Source organism: Falco naumanni, chromosome 6, assembly GCF_017639655.2.
Source record: "Falco naumanni isolate bFalNau1 chromosome 6, bFalNau1.pat, whole genome shotgun sequence".
NCBI lineage: Eukaryota > Metazoa > Chordata > Aves > Falconiformes > Falconidae > Falco > Falco naumanni.
In genome coordinates this window covers 27,801,348-27,824,487 of record NC_054059.1, presented here as the reverse complement: position 1 = coordinate 27,824,487, position 23,140 = coordinate 27,801,348, and the positions used below count along the sequence as shown (strand labels likewise).

Here is a 23,140-nt window from a genome sequence, read left to right as displayed (position 1 = left end):
AATCGTTGTTGGTTTATCCTATGGTGCAGCATCTCAGTTGTGCTCCAGCATTGATGGCTGTACTCTAAGCCCTTTCAGTTAGGTCTGTTTCACCTGGCATCCTGTGGTACTCTTCTCGTGCAACTCTCCTCTCTCACAAGTGCTGGGAAGATTTTTGATTATTTGAGGATAACTAACTTGTTTTAGGACAAAAAGCTGTTAGACAGTACTATTTTATACTTGGAATGCAGCTATGTTACTGTTCAGTGGCAAACTTCAGTAGAAAAAGTTGCTTATTTTCTTTACCCCATTTTATCTTAGAAAATTATGTTTAATTATTTAATGTTTAAATAAACCATTAAAATAACAGTTATGTAAATTGAATAAACTCATAGAATGAGAGGTTTCACGTGGAAGGGACCTCGAGGTCTCTGATCCAGCCTCCTACTCAAAGCTGGATGAGCAGTGGGGTCAGATGAGGTTACTCAGGACTTTATCCTGTTGGGCCTGAATAACCATCACCATTGTATGCTGTTCTCCTTCAAGCTGCTCATCAGTTAGGAGTAGATCTATAAAAGATCAAAGTGGACCTTGAGAACAAAAACCTACCCTACGCATCATCGTCCGCATTGAATTAAAATTGACCACAGGTAATGTATTTTATTACCACTTCATAAAACATACCTTAGGCTAACAAAACAAAATGCCAAGCTGTGGGCTTCTTAACAGCAGTTCTGATAGTCTGAGTCTTCCCTCTTCCTTGCACAGCTGGTCTCATGGTTTTTGCAGCAGTCCAGTATGACGTGGGCAGTGATAAATAAATACTCCTTTGGATTAAAATCTTTGTCCTTTATTCTTGCAGTCACAGATTTAATGAGACATACATTCTTACTTTTTTCTGCGTTGTTGCATTCAGAGGCTTTATTGCTTTACTGTTGAAATAACTTGAGAAATTAAGTCATTGCAGAGGTGTAGTACGTCTGTATCTAGTGGCAATAATGAGTTTAGTCTAAAGGTGTGCTAATATGTTTATGATCTCCTAAAAGCGCCTTCTCTGGCAAAGGTACAAATAACTTGGGGGAATGCTGTTTATTTTTTGGCTGTGTCCCTGGTTTTAATTTACTAGTAGCTGAAGGCTAACCTATGTGCTGCTTTCAGTTACAATAGAAATATCTGATCCACATGGTAGAGCCTTCGTATAGAGCCTTTAGGAAGGCATGGTAGAGCCTTCATATAGACTGAAAATACTTCAATAAACCAGCAACTGAAAATTTTAAGACTATTGTCTTTGGCTATTAAGTAATTAATTGACTATGAATTGTGACAAGACTGAAGCTCCCTCTTGTAGGTGTCATTTACAGTTGGTACTGCTTGATGACTTTTGTTGATTCTTTTCTCCCATCCCTTTTCACGCTAAACTTCTTGTTATCTTTGTATCTACAAAGATGAAGTATGACAAGGTTCTGGCATTCAGCTGATCTCACCAAAGCAAAATATAAGTCTTGCAGTCTGTTTGCTTGGTTTTAATTCTCTGCTCTTCTCACAAGACTGTTACTACTTTTCTTCCTCTTACCTTTCTCTACTTTAAATGTGTGTGCTGGTGTAAGACTATGTGAAACGGTGTTACAGCAAAAAGTATTTGTCTCTAATACCTAGCGGAAGTTTGAAAAGTGTACCATCTTGATGTTTTCTTCAAATGAATCCCATTTAAACTTTATATTCTCAGTTACAGAAAGGCCAGAACAGTATGTTTTCAGTCCAAGACTGTCTTTACAGAATTGCTTTCTCAACTATTCCAACAACTAAAGGTAGAAGGAGAGTGATCACTAGTAGAACAAGAACATTATAAACGGTTGCAGAGCTAGGACTCCGAGTATTGAATAGCAATTTCGATTTAGCCCTGGCTGGAGTGTTACCTGGTGGTCTTCAGATCAAGAAATGAGATCTGGTCACATTTTGGAAATGTAATTGATAATTAAATAACTAAGGCAAAAATTAGGCATATAAGCACAATATGTTTTGTTTCACACAAATGGAATACAGCAGATTCAAACCCCTCATGGTGGAGTTCCCATTACTCCGGTCTGTGACTATATAGATACCTATGGATTTCAGTGGCCAAAATGGTGTAAAATTCTGCTTGCTAAAAAGATACAGTCCACTTATACTCACATTCTTGAGTTGCTAATAAGTGTCATGAACCCCAAACATGTTGAACTGTTTTGTTTTTTTTAAGGCATGTAGAACAGAACATGCACATTTAGTCGAAATTTTTCTTCAAATTTGGTTTATAATGAAAACACAGAATGAAGCTTAACTGCAGTGACACTGCCAGGCATCACAGAATAATCAGTGTGTGTGCACTGACGCTTGTGTTACAGATTAGTTTGTCTTGACTGTTATAATATATGTGATTTTTCAAAGTCTTGACGTTCCTGGCGAGTGCAGTGTAGAGGCTTCTGGATGTATGCTGAACTGGCTGAGTGGCAGTCATGCTATTTTTAGGCTTGAAGGGTGTCATGGTTTAACCCCAGCCAGCAACGAAGCCCCACACAGCTGCGTGCTTTCTCCCCCACAGTGGGATGGGGGAGAGAATCGGAAGGGTAAAAGTGAGAAAACTCAAGGTTTGAGATAAAGAGTGTTCAAGAGGTCAAGCAAAAGCCGCACATGCAAGCAAAGCAAAACAAGGAATGAATTGATTCATCACTTCCCACCAGCAGGCAGGTGTTCAGCCATCGCCAGGAAAGCCGGGCTCCATCATGTGTAGTGGTTATTTGGGGAAACAAATGCCATCACTTCGACTGTGCCCTGTCCTGTCCCTCCCCACTACCTTTCTTCTTCCCCCAGCTTTATATGCTGAGCATGATATCATACGGTATGGAATATCCCGTTGGTCAGTGGGATCAGCTGTCCCAGCTGTGTCGCCTCCCAGCTCCTTGTGTGCCCCCAGCTTACTCGCTGGTGGGTGGTGTGAGGAGCAGCCAAGTCCTTGGCTCTGTGCAAGGGCTGCTCAGCAGTAATGAATACATCCCTGTGTTAACAACACTGTTTTCAGCATAAATCCAAAACATAGCCCTATACTAGCTACTATGATGAAAATTAACTATTCCAAACACAACCAGTGCAAAGCATTACACTATAGAGTGTAACATGCTTAGAATTAAATTTAAATTTCGCTTCTGTCTGAAAATTAGGGATTTCAATTAACTTGAACACAATTTATACATATGTTGGACACTTTCTAAAAAAATTTGTTTTGGAGAGTAGAAAAGTTTAGTATTTAGGTGTTCCTATAACAGTGACCATAAAACAGTTCAGTGAATCGTAATCTTTAAAGCATGCACTTATAGAATGCTCTTGTGAACTAGGTAACTGTCTGTGTTTTACAGGTGTGGCAGTCAGAGGGACTGAAATAGCTCTAATAGTAAATTTAGAAATAGTAAATTTAGCTCCTAAACATTAAGGTTCTGTGGCTTTATACAGTGGGAATTTGAATGCCTAAAGAACAACTGTGTAGGTAGGAACACTTGCATTTGTGGATCTTGGTTTAAGTCACCTGTTCATAACCATACGATGAGTCTGTGATGGGTGTTCCAGGTTGCTGGCGTTCAGTTCTCCTGATGGTTCTGCCTGCCAGTGCTGGCTGGTGAGCGGTGTTGCGGTCAGCTGTCCAGTGTGCAGCGGGACCTTTGCCACCGTAGTAATAGTGATCTGCTTCTATATGTTCATAGCAGGAAATAATGTTACAAATAGGTATAAACCATATTATGTAAATTACTTTTTTGACTGTTGCTTTAAGTTTAACAGACTTACTTCAAAGTGGTAGTATTTGGCCTTTAGTGTCTTAATACAGAGTTTTTCACTGCATAATGTCTAGAATAATGATTAAAAATAAATTTGAACATATTTCCTAATTCAGACTAGCACCAGTCATGAAAAATACAAATCAAGACAACCTCTTTTCTGAGTCTCTTTTTGTAGTTCAGGTTTAAAATTCATAAATGTCTTTTTAGAATTCTCTTGTGACTTTTGTGTTACCTGTAGATAAAGGAATTTGAGTAATGAAAATTTTCACAAAGGAAGCTTTGGCTTTGAGCTGGCAAAATGATTGCCGATACCTTCCTTGTATATAACTTGCAACCTTCAGGCAGTCATGCTAGCAGCAAAAGATCTTGCTCATTGATAAGTCAGTGTTACAAAAGATTCGGGAGCAAGAAGTTTGTTTGCTTGGACACCCTGTTTGTGACAAGAAAAAAACTGGTCTCAGCTTGCATAAAGAATAGCTCATTGTATTTTGTCATATTCTGGCTTGTACAAAACAGAATTAACCAGTAGTATGAATTACTTCCTAGCTGAGAGATCATAAATACAGCTTTGAATAATTATTGCGTGCCTAGGGTTAAAGTATGACACTCCCGTGAGTGTTTGTGCCATGACTTGGACTGTCATTCAGTAGTTAATTTTCTTTTTTGTTTGTTTTCCTATTGTTAACTGGAAGAAGGAAGAATGTTCCAAAAATAAATGCAAGGCTGCTTTTGTAATGGATTACTTGTGTACTTGCATGCAGCAATCTACAAGTACTGATTCTTCCCACCATCAGTCTGAAGTATTTCCTTATGTGCAGTAGGACTACTGTATGTCACAAATAACTATAATGAGTAGAGTTTACTTTTGCTGAGAATTGGTTTCATGTCATGCCATTTCTATTGCATGTCACTGTTTTTGTGGATTATCTCAAATTCCCCCCTGGAAATGGTCAACAGTGTTTCTGTCACATGGGAGGAAAGAAAGCTGCATGAAAATAGAAGTTGCCATGCTGTAATCAGGAGTAACCTATGTCAGGCTTCAGGGAGAAAAGAAAATGGAGCTATCCACGGGTTCTCTTGGCTGGAAGGAGGAGACAGTTGACTTATACTCCTGCGGAATCACATGTAGAGATTTATGATGAATACTGTGACAGTGGTGAAGTTGATACATCGTGTGAATGTTACATTCACATGGGTGACACAGTTGTGGGTGTTTACTACAGGCCACCTGATCAGGAAGAGGAAGTCAGTGTGGCCATCTACAGACAGTTGGAGGGAGCCTCATGGTCACAGGCCCTGGTTCTCATGGGGGACTTCAACCACCCAGATATCTGCTGGAAAGGCAGCGCAGCTAGGTGTACACCACCCAGTAGACTCCTGCAGAGCATTGATGATAACTTTTTGATGCAGGTGGTGGAGGAGCCAAGGAGGTGAATTGTGCTCCTGGACCTTGTACTCATAAACAAAGAAGGAGTGGTTGGGGATGTGAAGGTTGGGGGCAGCCTTGACTGCAGTGACTATGAGATTGGTGAAGTTCAGGATTCTGCATGGAAGCAGCAGCACAATAAGTAGAATTGCAACCCTGGACTTCAAGAGAGCTGACTTGGGGCCTCCTCAGGGACCTGCTTGGAGCAGTCCCATGAGTTAGGGCTCTGGAAGGGGGGGGGGGGGGGGGGGTGTCATCCAAGAGAGCTGGCTAGTACTGAAACATCACTTTCTGCAAGCTCAGATAGGTGCATCCCTACGAGTAAGGAATCAAGCAAAGAGGGTTGGAGGCCTACATAGATGAATGATGTGGAAAAAGGGCCGGGGAATATAGGAATGCTGTCAGAACATGCAGGGATGTGACAAGGCTATGGTCTGTTCGGAATTAAATCTGGTGAGGGATGTCAATGACAACAAGATGGGCTTCTTCAAGTACATAAGTGGGAAAAGGATGGCTAGGGAAAATACGGGCCTGTTGCTCAATGATGTGGGTGCCCTGGTGTCAAAGGACACAGTGAAGGTGGAGTTACTGAATGTCACCATTGCTTCAGTCTTTACTGAACACAGTTTCACCCCTCAGGAATCCCAGACTGTGGAGGCAAGAGAGGAAGTCTGGAGAAAGGAAGACTTGCCCTTGGTTGAGGAGGATCGGGTTAGAGGTCATTTAAGCAAACCTGACACCCAGAAATCCATGGGCTGCAATGAGATGCATCCCCAAGTGCTGAGGGAGCTGGCACATGATTGCTAAGCTGCTCTCCATCATTTTTGAAAGGTCATGGTGGACAGGAGAGGTGCCTGAGGACTAGAGGAAAGCCAGTGGTCTCTCCCGTCTTCATGAAGGGCAAGGAGGATAGCACAGGAAATGACAGGCTGGTCACCCTAGCCTCCATCCCTGGAAAGGAGTTGGAACAGCTCATCCTTGATGTCCTCTCTTAAGCATGTGAACAAAGATTATCAGTAGTAGTCAGCATAGTTTCATCAATGGGAAATCATGCCTGACCAACCTAATAGCCTTCTCTGGTGGAATGATGGGAGAGTGGGCGATGTTGTCTACCTTGTCCTCATCACGGTTTTTAACGCTGTCTCCCGTAACACCCTCACAGGTAGGCTCAGGCAGTGTGGGTGAGATGGGTGGGCAGGGGAGTGGGCTGAGAACCGGCTGAGTGGCAGAGCTCAGGGGGTTGTGACCAACAGTGCAGAGTCCTGCTGGAGGCCTGTGGCTCGTGGTGTTCCCAGGGGTCAGTACTGGGTCCAGTCCTGTCCAGCTGATTCATCAGTGCCCTGGATGAAGGGACGGAGTGTCCCCTCAGCACCTTTGCTGGTGACACAGCACGGGGAGGAGTGGCTGAGACCCCAGCAGGCTGCGCTGCCATTCAGCGAGACCTGGGCAGGCTGGGGAGCTGGGCGGAGAGGGACCTCATGGAGTTCAACAAAGGCAAGTGGAGGGTCCTGCCCCTGGGCAGGAATAACCCCCCGCACCAGTACAGGCTGGGGCTGGCCTGCTGGGAGGCAGCTCTGCGGGGAAGGGCCTGGGAGCTCTGGTGGGCAGCGAGGTGCCCATGGGCCAGCAGTGTGCCCTGGTGGCCAAGGCCAATGGGACCTGTGCAACCTGCTGTGGGTGACCCTGCTTTAGCGGCGGGTGGGACTAGATGGTCTCCACAGTCCTTTCCATCCCTGACTGTTTTGTGATGTTTAAGATATGAAATTGTTGTGTGATTGTGGTGCTTTAACTTACCTTGGTGGTGGGGGGGGTGGGTGCATAGAAAATTGGGGAGAAATTAAACAAGTCATCTGAAGGGATAGGTCTTTCTAGGTTAAAGCAACATTAAGCATCAGAGCAAAGCAGACATTTCATTTAAGCTGTATTTTAAGTAAACTGGATTTTTCAGAAAAGCATTTATTCCAGATATTGTGCTGCTTGAGATGTGTGTCTGATTGTGAGATGGTGTTGGGGTAGGTGAGCTTGGGAAGGAATAGAGCTGCATCTGTGGTGGTGCAGGTCAGGCCAGGTGTGGGGCTGGCAGTTGACTCAGTCATCAGTTGAAATCAAAGAACTGTTTTGACTCTTTCCTGAAGGCAAACCAAGAAACAGGGTGGGAAATAGAGTACCATCACATTTTCTGATAAAGTACCTTTGTAAAAGAGGGCGTTTTGTTTTGAGAGGTGGGTTAAAAGGAAATGCAGCTGTGTTAGGTTGTTAATACAGACTCCTGGCTTTCCTTTGATACTGGAATCATTCAAATATTCCATTCCTGTAATTAAATTTGATTCCTGTGGCCTTCCACTTTGTGTACTCCATCTTGCAGGGATTTGGGTTGTTTATTAATCTGCTAGCTGCTCTGTGTGCTGATTCTGGCTGCGGAACCACCTCAGCAAATCATATGCGGTATGTTTCCCAGCTGCTGCCATCCTTAACACATGCAGAAAATGTCTCCTGGCCGGCGGAACACAAATTCCAGCTGGCATCACCTCATGACTGAGCAAAACTTCCCCCTCTCTCCCTGTGGTGTTGCAGTTGTGCCCTTTGTCTCAGGTGTTGTGTCTCCAGGCAAGGATGTGGGATTGCAGCAGAGCTTGGGGGGCTGAGACAGCTGGGAATCCGTTCTGCTCTGCAGCAGGGAAGGAGCAACAGCTGCAGCACATGGGGATGCGCATGGGGTATGAGGGGGGCGTGGAGCTAGAAGCAGGGTGATGAGTGGGTGAAGGAAAACAACAGTTCTTATCTTTATCCAAGATGATAATTTGCCAAGTACCGAGTTTACAGCAGTAGCAGGTTTAATGATTGACCTCACTGTGCTTTTGCCAGCAGAGAACTTGTTCTGTTTTACTGGCTGAGAGTTCTTGTATAAAGCTTTATGGTCCACTGAAATAAAATTATTTAGTCTTGCAGAATATTTTGTTACTTGGTTCTAGTTTACACTTGTTAAGCCATTATGACTAGTAGGGCTGTACTTCAAAATAGTACTTCCACTAGTCCTATTATTGTCAATGTTACATAGTAACATCTTTATTTCCTTAAAAATATGAAGTGTTGCTGCCCAGTTCCTAAAAGGAGACCCATTTTCTGGCTATGTGCTCTATGGGCTTCTGGTTTGTGAAAGTAAAGGTTCTGGACATGTTTCTGACATTTGAAAGAAGCTTACTTTATCAAAGGGCAAGGATAAAATCACTTCCATGCTGTGATGCTAAAACATTGTATAGCTGTGGAAATATTACATAGAAAATTGCATAGAAAAAATGGATGAACAGATGTAAATTCACAGCGCCAGCATAGAAGTGTTTGTGGAACTTAGCAGCCGTTGTATTTCTAGTTATGAGTACTCATCTTTGTCAGAAGATGTGTCAAGAATTTCCTTCCTTTATCTGGGCTTTGTAAGGCTGATTCCAGTATCAGGGAGTTCTGCCTTTACGTATTTTGTGTTGTGAAGCTGTTAGGCTTTCTTATTTGTGCATGTTTTTAAGTGCTATGAACTACTGTCAACTTTTGAGAAGATAAAGGTCAGGTCTGGTTCTCTTATCTGTGTTGTTTGCTGTTACACTTCCAAGAGATTGCAGAAATAGGGGTTGAAATGACACTATGGTTTTTAAAGTGAGGGAGAACTTAGGTGACCTCTCATGTCTCATCTCAGCTTAACGTTAAGATTTTGGACAGGGTCAGCTTCAGCTCTCAGCTTTGAGTTTGGTAAGGGATCAAATCAGGTTTTCTATTCTCACCTTTCCTGGTTCCATGTTCCGTTGGAGATTTATGGGAAGAATGAAGTACACAACATGTTTCTTCCATCCCAGGGAAGAAATGAAAGCACCAACACATCCTAACCCACTTCATTGTCGATTGTTTTTCCCTTGTAGGAGAGCCTGAAACTGATCTCATCCTTGAGACATTACAGACTGGGAGGGAGCATGGTGAGAGGTTGGAAAGTCAGAGAATGTAAACTTAGGGAGTATGTGGAAATTACCAACCTTTTTAGTATGCATTTTTGACAAGAATACCTGTGTTGTATTTGTCATACATTAATGTTGCATTTGGAATATGGCCTGTAGTTACAAATGGAATAATCATTTAATTTGGCTTGGTTCAGGGTTCACTTTAGGAGGCCATTATGTTGCCACTATGTAGCAAAACATCAAAATGCATTAGGCAAGTGATAATGCTTGCAGAGAATCTGTAATAAACAAAACTAGCAAAACCATTGCAGGTGGTTCTGGGTGCAGTTGAGCTCATGAAGCCTTGTGTCCAGTGGCTTTGTGCGGCTTTCTAACTGCATAGACTTGAATTTCTTCCTGTGAACAATGAAAACTAACTATGCTTATTAGAATTTAAACAATTAGTATAGCTGCATTTTGATAAGAATTCAGTTTTGACCCCAGAGACTTTAATAATTTTTTTTTTTAGTTTGTTTTTTATGTTGACAGAAACAGTAGGAAAAACAAACAAGCAAGCCCAGACAGTAGCTTTCAGCACAGGGCATGGGAAAACACAGAGGCTATTCAAAGCAGTATAATGTTACACCGTGGACAGGTCTGCCTTTTGAAACTTAATGATTACACATTTTTAAAAAAATAAAATCTGAACATAATGGAAGGAGTGAGGAAACCCTTATTTCAAGGCTACATCCACAGTATGTGCCAACTAGCTGGTGAAAAAGTGCCCCGGGTTGATTGGTTTATTTAACTCTTTCCCAGCACAATAGCATACTGTGCTGTCGACCTCCGCTGCATGGGAAGAGCCTAAAATAACAGAAGCTGTTCTGACACCTCCCAAAGTGTTCTTTTGTCAAGGGCACAGTTCTATTTTTGCCACATTTTGTGCAGAGATAGGCGTGGTGGGTACTTGACCAAATATTTTATAGCTAAGATGTGGAGTCCCCCGCAAGTGTAAAATGAACAAAAATGCAACTTCCACCTCTCATTATGCAAATACAGTCAGCTGATGTTATGGTTAGCCTGGGCCCTTGTGCAGCCTGGCTTGCCTGTCAGCGGATACAAGGTTCTAGAATGAACTTACAGTTGTTCTTATAATCATAGAAAGGTTTAAATTAGAAGGGATCTTGAAGATCATCTAGTTCCAACCCCCTGCCATGGACAGGGACACCTTCCACCAGACCAGGCTGCTCAGAGCCCCATCCAGCCTGGCCTTGGACACTTCCAGGGATGGGGCATCCACGGCTTCTCCGGGCAACCTGTGCCAACATCTCACCACCCTCACAGTGAAGAATTTCTTCCTAATGTCCAGCCTAAATGTACCCTCTTTCAGCTTAAAGCCATTACCCTATGTCCTATCACTACATATGCAGATAAAAAGCCCTAAAATCTGTTGTTTGCGTTTATTTTTTTTTTTTTAATAAATTAAACAGAAGTTCTTTTGATGAGCACCCTTCTGTAGAGTACTGCTTGGAGAGGATGCTGACTTAGTATTTTCAATATATTTTAATTTATATATATTAATATACTAATATATCAATATATTATATAAGATAATTTTATACCATTATTTGTAATTATCTTAATATAATTCATATAATTGCATTATTATAATATGCATTTATATAAATATAATCTATTTAATTTTTATATTCATACATTAGTATGACATATATGTGTATAGCATGTTATACATTATATTTTATGTATGAGATGTTAGACTATACCTTCAGGAAACTTTTGATTAGTCGATATATTTCTTTTTAAAGGAATGATAGAATTTTGTGGATAGAACATATTAAATATTATTTTTACTGCTCTGGGAAGTTTAAAATAATAAAGAACTAAAGCATAATATGGCAGACTTGTTTAAGAAAAGCCCTCCTGTATAATAGGTTATCCACTATTTGCTTAGAATCTGTTTAGTTTTTAAACTTTAAATCAGAAGTTAGCCTTATGAGACAATCTGTTCTGCTTTCTGCTACTTCAGTACTGCAGTGTCTCTCAGACACATCTGACTTTGGTGCATCTGTTGATAGATAAACATATTCTAAATGAATGTCTTTGGTTTTTTATTGTATATAATACAGTATTCATGGCAGGTTAGTTTATCTTAAATTTATTTGTAATAATAACAACTTTGTGACTTGTTTCTGGTTGTTCATGTCCAGTGTGAATGACTTCTGTCGTTCTTCTCACAACAACATTATTCAGAGTAGCAGGTATAGAGTAACATTGACCTTTAAGATCAGGGGTCCTCAAACGTTTTAACCAAGGGGCCGGCGCGCGGATGAAGTGGCAGGCAGTCATCTGCGGCTGCTTGGTTCCCCCCCAACCCCCGGTGGGGGGGGTCTGTAAATACCGGGGGCCGGATTGAGGACCCTGGGGGGCCGTATCCAGCCCGCGGGCCGTAGTTTGAGGACCCCTGTTTAAGACCAACTACTTTTCTACAGGAAGGGAAAATTTAGCCTTGGGTAGAACTGTTGCATTCAGGTACAGCCTATGATTAATTTCATTGTAGTTGGGTAAAACTTCATGTGGTTGAGCTCTGCAAAACCTTACTCAATTTTCTGATCTAAGGGGTGTTTTTGGTGAATGAGTCTTTGAAGAGGGTAGGAAATGTAGTAAGAGTACTTTAGAAAGTTTTCCAAGCATTTTCAGATATGTTTTAAAATTTTTGAAGTAAAGCTGGATTTTTACAAATCTGCAAATGACACCACAAACCTGCAGGAGAAACAACAGGAAAGATGCAAGCTGTCATAAAGCTTTTAAATCTCCTTTAGGGAGAACATGTTGCTGTATTTTCCCCGGTTAAATGACATTTCTCAACAACAAGGGATGTCATGTGGCATGGCTAATATGCAGAGATGCACTTGGAAGGTGAAAAGCATTGTTTGGGTTGCAAGTTCCTGTGTTTTCCTCATCAGTTAAAAAACTGTTGTCTTCCAAGCTGTATGTGACTTGGAGCTGACATAGCTGAGAGAGTTAAAATTCATAGTTGTGTTTGGTGAATGCAGTGTAGCAACAAGTTTCATTGCTCTGTGGGAAGACAGCTTTTGTTTTAGATTGTAAAATGGAATCTGGAATCTCAGCAAGACTGTTAAGCGTCTTCCCCCTGCCCCTTCCGTTTCTGCACCGTGACTTCAGCGTGGATATTAACTGAATGTTGCAAGAAATCCTACCATGTCAGTTATGATGGCTAACATCTATTTCAGAGGGTATGTGGAAGTCCCAGGTGGCTGACAATTTGGTCAGCAGATACCAAACCCATATGCTCCATAAACACAAAGGCAAGAAAGGTTTGTGCTCTTTCTGTTGCTGTTCTTTCTAACTGGACTTTTCACAGAAGTTGGAAGGCACTTAAACCACAGGAACCTGCAAGTGATGTAACCTTTAAACTGCTCTACATGTTTCACTGTGGAATATTCAGGTAGCGTTGCAGCCTCAGTCTGTGTTCGTAAGTGCAGGACGCTACAAAGTGGTTTAAACTACTTGTATTAGCTATAAATACAATCTTTCACTTTTCATGGAACACCTGTGTTTGATTTGCAGAAGTACAGAGCACTTGCGTCTGTGTGTGACTGAAATGTACTAGAGCTGTCATCTTTAAAAAAATCTAAATTCACCCAGAAATTGACTGTGCATCTCCCCAGTTTGGTATTCAGACCCACGTAAACTTTTTCTCAGTTTCCTCATGTACGTAGAACTGGGGTAAGATTGACTATCACTGCAGTTAATCTTAAGAGGAATGTAATTTTTATGAATCACTTGAATGCGTGGGGAATAACTGAGGAAGTGCTCATGAGGAAATCCCAAACCTCTTGAGTGCAGCATGTCGAAGATATGCAAGAAGTAAAATCACTGGATATATCTTGAACTTGAATGCAAACCCTTTAAAAGGTATCAAGAATAATGACCTGTTTTTTGAAAGAAATGGGAATTTGTGGTTTCATGTTCATAGTAGGCTGCAGGACTGTATTGTAATGACTATGTAAATTCCTAAGGTTTCCTGAATTCTCAGTGCTTTTCTTCATTTGGGTTATTTGTTAGTTGTTCTTTAGCTGTACTTGCCAGCATAGCTTTTCTGCTTGCAGAAGGAAGTCTTTGTAAAGCCCTGTTTAAAAACAGTGTAAATGTTTCATGACTTAAACTGTATAAGGTAGAAACTGGTGTCTGTTTTCTTCCATCTGAGTGTGTACACTTAATCCACTAATGTATAAACTGTGTTTCTTGTCCTGACGAAGTATATATTGCTGCTATGGATAGCATTTTAAGGTATAAAAGCTGTAGTTAGCATTACTTCTGTAATTCTGTTTGTTCTAGACCTATTGCAATATATTGTGAATAGACTGTTGTTTATAAATACATGATCTTGCCAGTGGGGATAAAATTAAGATTCTTTTAAACCTACAATATTTAATTTTTTCTTGGCTTTTTTTTTATGGTATCTGTGGGTGAGTATGTGTAGGTATCTCTACACATAACAAGTTACTTTTAATCTGATGCTGTTTAGTATATAAATCAAGAGGCTGGTAAAGCTGAAAAGCTTACAGAATTTTTAGTGAATGGAAGAACTAGGACTGATTTCAGTATGAGAAAGTATGAGTCAGTTTCACACTCACTTGTGTGAAACCTGGGTGATTTTTTGGTGTGGGTGGGTTAGTTTTTCTTAAAATACCTTAGGAAAATTTTAATTCCAAATTTAAAAAAAAAAAAAAGTTCTACATTATATGATATTTCTGATATCTGCAGTCTACTACATACTACTTAATTGTGTTGAATTGTTTTACTTGCTGAAATAACTGGCTCATAATTAGATCAAATTATTCTGTAATTTTGTTGGATGCTTGTTATAAACGCTTTTGTACCAGTTACCCACCCAATATAATACTGTTTCTGGATTTTTAATATTTATCAAAATGGAAAGTAAACTATTGCTAAAACAGGCACCCTAAACCTTTCTTCAAAAAAAGCAACAAGTGTGGTTTAATGTAGCTACTATTATATAAGGTAATCTGTAATTTGGAAGCTAGATGTTTTAAAATATTAAATTGTTTATCTCTAACACAATTTTAATTAAAGGTTAAACTGCATGTGTCCTGTGTGACAACTTTTAGATTGAAGAATAATTTCTAAGACTTTAGAATTTATTATGTTAAAACTTTTTTGCAAAAATGTCTATTTGGAAAGGAAAGTAAAAGCATATTCCAAAGTCTTCCTATAGAGTCCCTCACTATTTCACCTAAACCCAGTCCTAGTCATAATTTTCCGTTTGATGTATGAATATTTTCATTCTAACTGGACTTTGAATGTGTAATATGGCCTGCTGTAGGGGTTGCATGTTGGTCTTGTGAACATGAAACAGGTACTTGATTTCATTACCATGAATGTTTCTGAAGTTATCATATGGAAATCTTCAAGACTGTGAAGTTTATACATGAATTCCTGAAAGATTAGTCCTAAAAGAAAGTTCCTGCTGGCATTCACAATCCTTTTCGACTGCAAAGAGTATCTGGCACATTTTGTGCAGTGTACTGGCAAATCAGTTCTTACTGTTCAATTGTTGTACGTATTAAGAAGGCAGGAGGGGTAATCCCAACCCTGATCTGAAAAGATGATATATGAAATTAAATGTATAATACTTACGTAAGGTGGTTCTTATCTGTGTTTTTCTTATATTTGCTGAAGATCCGCTTTAACAGGAGGCATAAAGGCATCCTGTTCCTTTTACAGTCATGTTTTAATCTGTGTATTTACAAAGTAACTGCTTTTTCCAGTTACTTTGAAGACAACAGTAGTGGGATTTGTGGTGCTGAATTTTGAATGTATAGAAGCACATGCAGTGGAAACTGATGTATAATTTGCTAAACTTCTATACTCATATAGACAAAAATTAACTTGAACTAAAAAAAAAAGCTTAACAGATTAATTTACGCTTTATAGGACTTCCAGTTTTTACAGTGGTGCTTGAAATTATAAATCAAATGTTACTTATGTGAATAAATGTTTTGGCTAATGACAACAGAATTTGTAAGTTAGTACTGCACACTTTAAAAAAAAAAAGTCTATGTGCTTGCATAGAAAATAAATACTGCCAAAAAACCCCCAGTCAGAATGGAGGTGAGTTGCACATTCCAGTTATCCAATAGTCACCAGAAAGAGTTGGAGACTAGACTCTACTTAAGGTAGTTTATTCAATGGAGAAATGTTTATGGTTTTTAATTAATAAGCTTTTTTTTTTTTCTCCCCATTTTCCTTCCAGGTATTGCTTTGTTTTTGCTTTGGGATACCTCACTGTGTGCCAAATTACTAGAGTCTATATCTTTGATTATGGACAGTATTCTGCTGATTTTTCTGGGTAAGGAGAAAATCAATCTTTCCATCTTGTCCTCCTAAGGGACACTGTCTATTATGGTTCTTTTTCCAGGTTAAGTGTGTCAATCTTCTGAACTTTGGGAGAAAGCTCTGTATGTGTGTATTGGCACACATAGAAATATATATGTACCTATGCTTTAATCATGCAAACTGAGAATTTTGGGAACAGTTGTCATGTTAGAACCACAAATGCATTGTCTGTTGCTTTCTGTGCCTGTCTGAAGGGCATAAAGGATTTGGTGGCTGTGGAAATTTTTTTTACTTCTCTTTCTTCCTCTAAAATTTATGTTACCATGCATGATAACATGATGAAAGTTGAGTTGTATCTGATGTATTTGCATGCCTGGCACAGTCTGATACCACTGTGTGAGGAAAATCGGAATATTTTATGGTATTTAGCTTTTAGCTTCTTTCTGTTTTGGTTTTATGTTAGGTGTTCCAGAAAGAGAAAGGTAAGGAGAAAGGCATCTGTATGGTGTAGTCATCACGCAGCCCTTGGACACAAGACATTTTGTCTGTATGTGCTCTCATTTTACATAATGAACTTAAACCTATATTTGACTTGAGCTGTACAGCAGTAAAACAGAATTAAATAGGTAAAGTAAAAATAAACTATATTAGTGACTGTTCTTTATACTGCAGACACAGAGAAGTGAAGTACAGCATTTTGTATAAAGAAGTTTGCTACTGTGATGTGCTGTAGATTTAAAGGAGAGTGTGTATTTTGGAAAAGAGAGACTAGCAAACGCTCCCCATCTGATTTAAAATAAAAAATGCATTAAATACTTTTCAGGAATACTGTGAATGGCAGTGGGTCTTGGTAGTTTAGTGTTACCTGTGTTGTGTTGCAGAGTCGTTCTTGTTAGCCTTACTGCTTTGCAGTCTTCATTGGTAACAGGCATGTAGTTCAGGAACTTGCAGGCTGAAGCCAAAAGCCTTTATGGTTAAGTTCATAATTTCTGTCATTTTTAGCTGGGTCTTACCTTCTGAAACATCTTTCTACATGTATGCCTACATCCAAGCGTCTGCCTTCAGCCACATATCTAAGTTCCAAGTGTAGTCAGCAGAGATCTGATCGGTCTGGACAGTAGAGCATTTCAGCTGACCCACCACTAAGTATCTACCTTGATGTGAACTGGGTCGCTTGCCGGACGCCCCTGACTCCATTGACTAGATCTCCACTGGCTGTAATGAGAGCTTGCAACACAGACATACGCATAAAGGCACTTTAAAATTAGGTTTACTGATGTTGAATTAGATTTCATCATTAAAAGTGGACCTGTAACCCAAATGCTGTCCCCTCCAGTTCACTGTAGGGCCAAAGCGTACAACCTTGGCAGTGATCGAAGCTCTGAGCTGACTCTGAAAGCAGTGTAATTGCACTTGTTGTTTGCTGCTTTCCAAACTGTTAGTAGAACTTGAGAACACCACTGCTCAAACGCAACTACTGCCTTCAGATAGCAGCTGTCTTTGTGACTGTCTTGGTTTGGTGTTAGCTCAGAAATTCCTGCTAGGTCTTAACGTGTCCAAAGACTTAGGAGACCTGTGCCCTGGATAGAACTGTCCTGAAGCCTAGATCCAACTCTGTACATTTGAGCTGCCTGATTTAAACCATCCTTTCATGCACCAGTTTGATGTATGCATATCGTATTAAATGTCTGGCGTATACTCTGTCAGCTCCCTTGAGTCATGAGACAGAGGTTACTTCCAAAACAGGAGCAGAAAAAAGAATTGGGCTATCTTCTGTCAATTTTCTCAAGTTCTAGGGGAAGAGAGTAAGCTCAAGAAAATAACAAAAGCTGCCTAACTAGCTGTTGAATCTCAGTACCAGCAAGTTCTTCTAAAGGTGTTGGCATGGATTCATATAGTGGTTAGCCACGAAAAAGCTTTGAATGTCTGTTTACCTAGATATTTCTCCTAGAATACCATGCCTATCTGAGGTGGCCAAGCCCAGAGAATCTGCAAAAGCTTTGAAAAAAGGTATCAATGTACTGACAGTGGAGAAAGCTGAGGAGACCTCATGCTGGAGGTGCAAATGCTTGTAGAGAGCTGTGTGGTCCTGGCTTCAGTACTAACAGATCCCAGCTGCCAGTGAGCCTTCCAGCACCTCCTTTGCCTTTCTGCCAGCACCTACAAGGGATCGTTTAAAATCCTGGTTCACAGCCTCACTGTTCCAGGAAGGACTCTTCCTCTTTTAGTCTCTAGATTGTTGCTACTCAGCCAAATAACCACTTGAGAAGGAAAGAAATAGCAGGGTCTGCTCTGATAGTAATGACAGATGTATCTGCTAGAATAAATGTCTGACTGAGCTCCTCCTGGGCTCCGTCCTTCCGCCAGGCAGGATCCATGCTGTCACATACCCACTTACGCAAGAAAAACCCATTATGATGAGAATCAGTTGGGGATTTCTGTCAGCACCAGGCAGGTCTGCAGGTCAAATGCTAGAAAGAGACAGGAGAGATTTCCCAGACTGCCTGTTCTTGTTTAGGTTTCTTCCTTGCTGACCCTTGCCTGTCACTCTAGCTTCGATATCAGGATTTTGGCACACGGCTATACAGTAGAAAAACCTTTATCCCTGGTTGCATTTTGAGGACTGGAAATACTGTGTGCTTTGAAGTAAACTTAACCATAAAAAAAACTAATTTGACAGACCGAGCCATTTGGCAAAATACTGGCATAGCCCTGTCAATGAAGGACTTGATGACTGTTGGGTTGTTTTTCTGTGCCAACTTAAATGTGTCATTAAAAGGCCCAGTGCAATCAAAAGACTTGAATAAAACTATGTGCCCATCCTACAGTATGATTACTTTGTTGTAGTGTTTTTGTTGGTTGGGGGGTGGGGGGGAGTTTATCTCCAGCTCAGATATTACTAGATGAATACTAGGTAAATACAATCCATGATACATTTATGAGATCTGATTTCCAAGTTAAATTTCTAAATTCTGGTAACCTATTTCATGCTCTTCTCTGTTTTCTCCTTCCCCCCAGTTAGCAGTGCTGGGATTTATGTCAGTCAAAAAACGCTTAGATGCTACAAAGATGGAATGATTTCTCGGTATAAACCTGACTTTCTTAGCAGGGGAAGATCTCTATTGGACAGTTTAGGATCTGCTCAAGTGCACAAAATTCAAAACAAACTAAACTCTGTTGGAGCCAGCATAATTACTCTGGGTTTCTCTTTTGCCAGCTATATTTACTTGAAGCAAATAATAATTCTAGATGGAAAAATTAAGCATAGGACCAGGCGTTAGTCGAAACAATGGAAGTGGTCTGCATGCATAGTACTGTTCAACTTTGGTATATTTTTTATTTTTGCTTACTGCTGCCTTAATTTACAATGCATATAATTGCTGTTACTGCCCTTTTTTTCTTCACTCTTCCCACTGTAAAAAAAAAAAAAAACTATGTTTTAGAAAATAAATGTGAAACACTGGCCATGTTTATGGAACCTAAGGCAGCAATAAAAGGCATGGGTTATCAAATACTGTGTCTAAGGATTAAATTCTTTTGCACTGAAAACTCTGTAATGGTTTGAGCTCCAAAAACTAATTGCTTTGTCCTTGCATTGAAAATCTTCCAGTTGCGAGTAACTAATTTGGACTATTAGTATAAACTTTGCCTGATGTTATTTACATATGAAAGAAAATCCTGGACTTTTTTCTAAATTATTCTTTCTTCCTTTTTTGTAACAGTCCAATGATGATAATTACACAGAAGATCACTAGTTTGGCATTTGAGATTCATGATGGTAAGATTTCTTTAAACTGTGTTTAATTTTCCATACAAAAGAAACTTAAGGAAAGTTAGTCATGAGTCTACGAGTTACTTCAGTCCAGTTTGTGTTCTAGGGCAAAATGTGTTTTTGTCTCAACTGCTTCTTTTGATCCTTACTAATGGAAGTACCAAGAAATGTTGCTCAGACACTACAAAAGCTCTGAAAATGCTCACATTGTGCAGACGATACTACTTAATAGAAGATGAATGACACTTCTGAGGCCAGTGACTAAAGACCACTGACATTTTTGGGGGGCTGGAGTATTGATCCCAAGAGTTAGCTAAATAATTTCCAAATTCAGAGATCACAGTTGCTGAAAGATTGGTAGAAAAAGTACATGTAACTTCAGTTGTTGAGCACCTCTTTTTTAAAAAAAAGCTGTTAATCTCCTTCTAATTTGTGCCACATATCCTGATTTTTATAAAACCTTTGTACAGGTTTCATTTTGTTTATTGTCATAATGACATTGCTAACATACCAGTGTGAACAGGGAGATTATTTAGTTATGATTCTGTCTTTTCTCTTGTCAGATTTATCCATCAGATAAGTGGGCCCTAGCTGTGACAAGAATTGATCCTAATGTTGCTTTTCATGGTTCGTGTATCTAGATTTTTGGTTACCTTTAAATGCAAAGGAGTAGGTTTGATTTTAAGATTTAAAATATCGTCCAATAAACCTAGCCAGTTAGCTTGAATCACTTGGAGCTACAGCTGTCAGTTGAAGATTTGGGAGTGTAGCCCTGGACACCTGGATAAGACACCTGTTTTTCTGAAATTTCTTTAGTAACATTATGTATGGAGTTCAATATGGTTTTGTCTCATAAGCATCTTAGGTTTACTGCTGTTGGTGTTTTGGTTTTTTGCATTCTCATGAAGTTACACTGTCTAGAGAAGCCTGTAGTCAACAACATCCATGAATACCAAGAGTCAGGAAACCACCTTTCTGTAAGAACTGTTGTGTGAATGAAAATAAATAATGCTGGGTGTATCTAGTCAAAGAAGTTGGTATCTAACTCCCAGAGAAAATATATTCAGAAGTATTAGTCTTGTAAGCTGTTATCAATTAGAGTACGGAACACACAAGTCAGAGGAAACAGCGTGTTATAAGGAAGTAATAATTCTAGTATCAAAGATAAAAGCTTCCTCTTACTACTACTTTGCTAGGGGAAAGAGCTATTTTCTATTTGTTGACGTCATACACAAATACTGGAGCTGTGGTATGGCACAAGCATGTGATTGTTCCCGGTAATCTTGAAACAACTGTTTCATTTAGTCAGCTCTGTTCTTAACTTTCATCACAAACTGAACTAGATTTTTCTCCTACTTAAATCAATTCAGATAATTTGTATTTTCCTTATAAGCCCAGCTTATTTTCTGTCTGAATTTCTTGTAGGTATCGCTGAATTCTGAGTATCAATTCTGAAGTTTTGTTCCTTGTTGACCTCATATCAGAGATCCTCTAGAGTCTGTCAGCCTGTCGGGATTAGCTGATAATATATTGGAAAATTTTCTCTCTGGCTCCATTTGTGATTTAGCAGAGTATTTTACTTGAGTTGGATGATCACTGTTGCTGGGAGCACACTGTGAAGATGACTTTAAAAAGCTGACATGACCAATGTGAATTCGAGAGCAACTGCTAGTCTGGTGTCAGGAAATGTTAAGAAAACATGTACAGGGGAAACTGAGATTGTACTAAAGCAATTATTTTTAACCATTGACTTACCTAAAAGGGATCCACCATGAGAAATTAGTGAAAACTAGCCCTCTGTCAGTGGGCTTTTTTTCACTGTACAAAGGTCCATCCTCCCCAGTGGGAGGGACAGACTGGGGAGGAGATAATATTGAAAACCATTATGCAAAGGCATTCAGAGTCTCCAGTCACATCAGCTTGGTTATATTAAACACCAGTTACTTTATCCCCCCCCCCTCGTTTTTACCAGTACATCCAAGGAGAGGTAATGAAAATAAACAGCTGAAAGAAAGGTGTTGGTGTATTGGAAGATTGTGGTAAGCTTCAAGACTCTAGTTGTAGTTACACTGGTTTTGCAGTAAAAGCAAGTCTTCTGGACTTGATCTTTTCCTGACAGCCTGTTTGTTGTGTTTAGCTGGTTTCTGTGTTGTATTTGAAGGTCCTGGAGAGAACTGGAAGTAATCACAAAGGCTGCTCACTCGTGCTGCATATTAAAGAGTCTGTCTAGCTGAATGGGTATGTTTGGTTCCAAGTTGAACAGTAGTATGGAATACTGTAAATAAATAACAACTACTTCTATAACTTACTGTGGGCTTTTTTTTTTTTCAAGCAGGAAAATTCAATGCAAGTTGCATAGGATTAATATGATTGCGGTATAATACCAACTTTTTAGAAGGCTGAATGGATCAAAAATATACACCTGAGTGAATTTGGAGTATGCCTTTGGTGTGCTCTGATTTACTTTTTGAACTTAAGCCCTTGATAGTTGTTGCTGCCTTACAGTTTCTTGTTATTCAGTTGAGCGCTGCCAAAAATGAGTAGGCAGAATGTTAAGATTTGCTTTGTATTTGTTGCGGATTATCTTTGGCATCACACATGTATATTCTAAAGGCAGAAATGTTTTTACATGATTTGGAGAATGCTTGTGTCCATATTAATTCTTCATGACAAGATATTTATTTATGCAATTATGCATAATATGCAAAATATGCAAAAATCAGCCTAATTACAGAGTTAAGGGAGACATTTTTTTTTACTTTAGATGCTACATTCTGGAGTACCTTTTTTCCATCAACTTTAAAACTAGCGTATTTAGTAGAAGGAAGGGAGCATTGGAGTTATTCTAGAAGCAAGGAGCTTTCTACAGGTGCAGTTTAGAAGGGCTATAAAATGGAGGATTGTACTTGGACAAGAAATTTCTAGTTAGAGGGTGGCAAGTAGAGAAGCCTTTGCAATTGTAGTTAGAAGGTGCTAAAAGTTAAGCAGGGGAGAGGAAGAAAGATACTGTCACTGATTAACTCTAACTCTGTATCTCTGCAATGAGTTCATGTGGTAGTCTCCCTTTTTTGCTTATGACCCACTCAGCTGTAGAGAGCCTCACTTGTTTTACTGCAATTCTGTAGGAGATGAGGGATCTCTACAAGAAAGACCTGTATTCAAATCTAACTTCGCTAATCTGTATGCGCTTTGGCAGTTTCTTTTTAATTATAGTACTTAATGAGTCTTAAAGAGCCTCTTCAATTGTTTATATTCATAACCCATTAAAGTTCTGGAGCTCTCAATGTATTTATTTTTAAATCTCCAAGAGATGCAGCCAGCAAAGCTAGGGAACATTAGACTTGATATTTGATATTTAAAAGGAAAAAAAAATTTCTCACAGCTTCTTCCAATCTTATTTGTCTGCTGTGATTTAAATTAAATAATACATAAAACTTTGAAGGAAAGAAAGTCATATTCTAAATGTAATACCAATCTACTAAACATGAAATCTAATTCTTCCAAATTATTTTTGTTATATTACTATGTTGCACTTGCCCATAAAAATGTGTGAATACAGGTAAGAAACGAGAACCATAACACTCTCTTTTTGTTCTGTTAGCTGCTTCTTGGTTCCCAGGGGCTTATTTCACAGCCTTTCTGACTACAAAAAAATAACTCTTTGTTCCTGTGTGTACCCTTCTCCCATCCCCTATGCCTTGGGTTTTAGCTCTGTCTTGCTAATTTTTAAATGTGCTTTTCGTGGAATGCTGCTGGCTTCCCCACTCGCTGCACACCCCACCCCACCCCCACCCCTTATTATTTCCTCCTGTGTGTCTTGGTACTCTCCCTT

At 39.6% G+C, this 23,140-nt stretch overlaps 1 protein-coding gene across 1 annotated transcript in view; it reads left to right on the top strand.

Annotated features, from left to right (window-relative positions):
• MBOAT2 (membrane bound O-acyltransferase domain containing 2) overlaps positions 1–23,140 on the top strand; it is a 100,622-nt gene that overhangs the window by 45,450 nt on the left and 32,032 nt on the right. The window contains exons 4-5 of the mRNA XM_040598936.1: positions 15,454–15,549; positions 19,259–19,314. Coding sequence (XP_040454870.1) covers positions 15,454–15,549; positions 19,259–19,314 — 152 coding nt within the window. The remainder of the gene's footprint in view (positions 1–15,453; positions 15,550–19,258; positions 19,315–23,140) is intronic.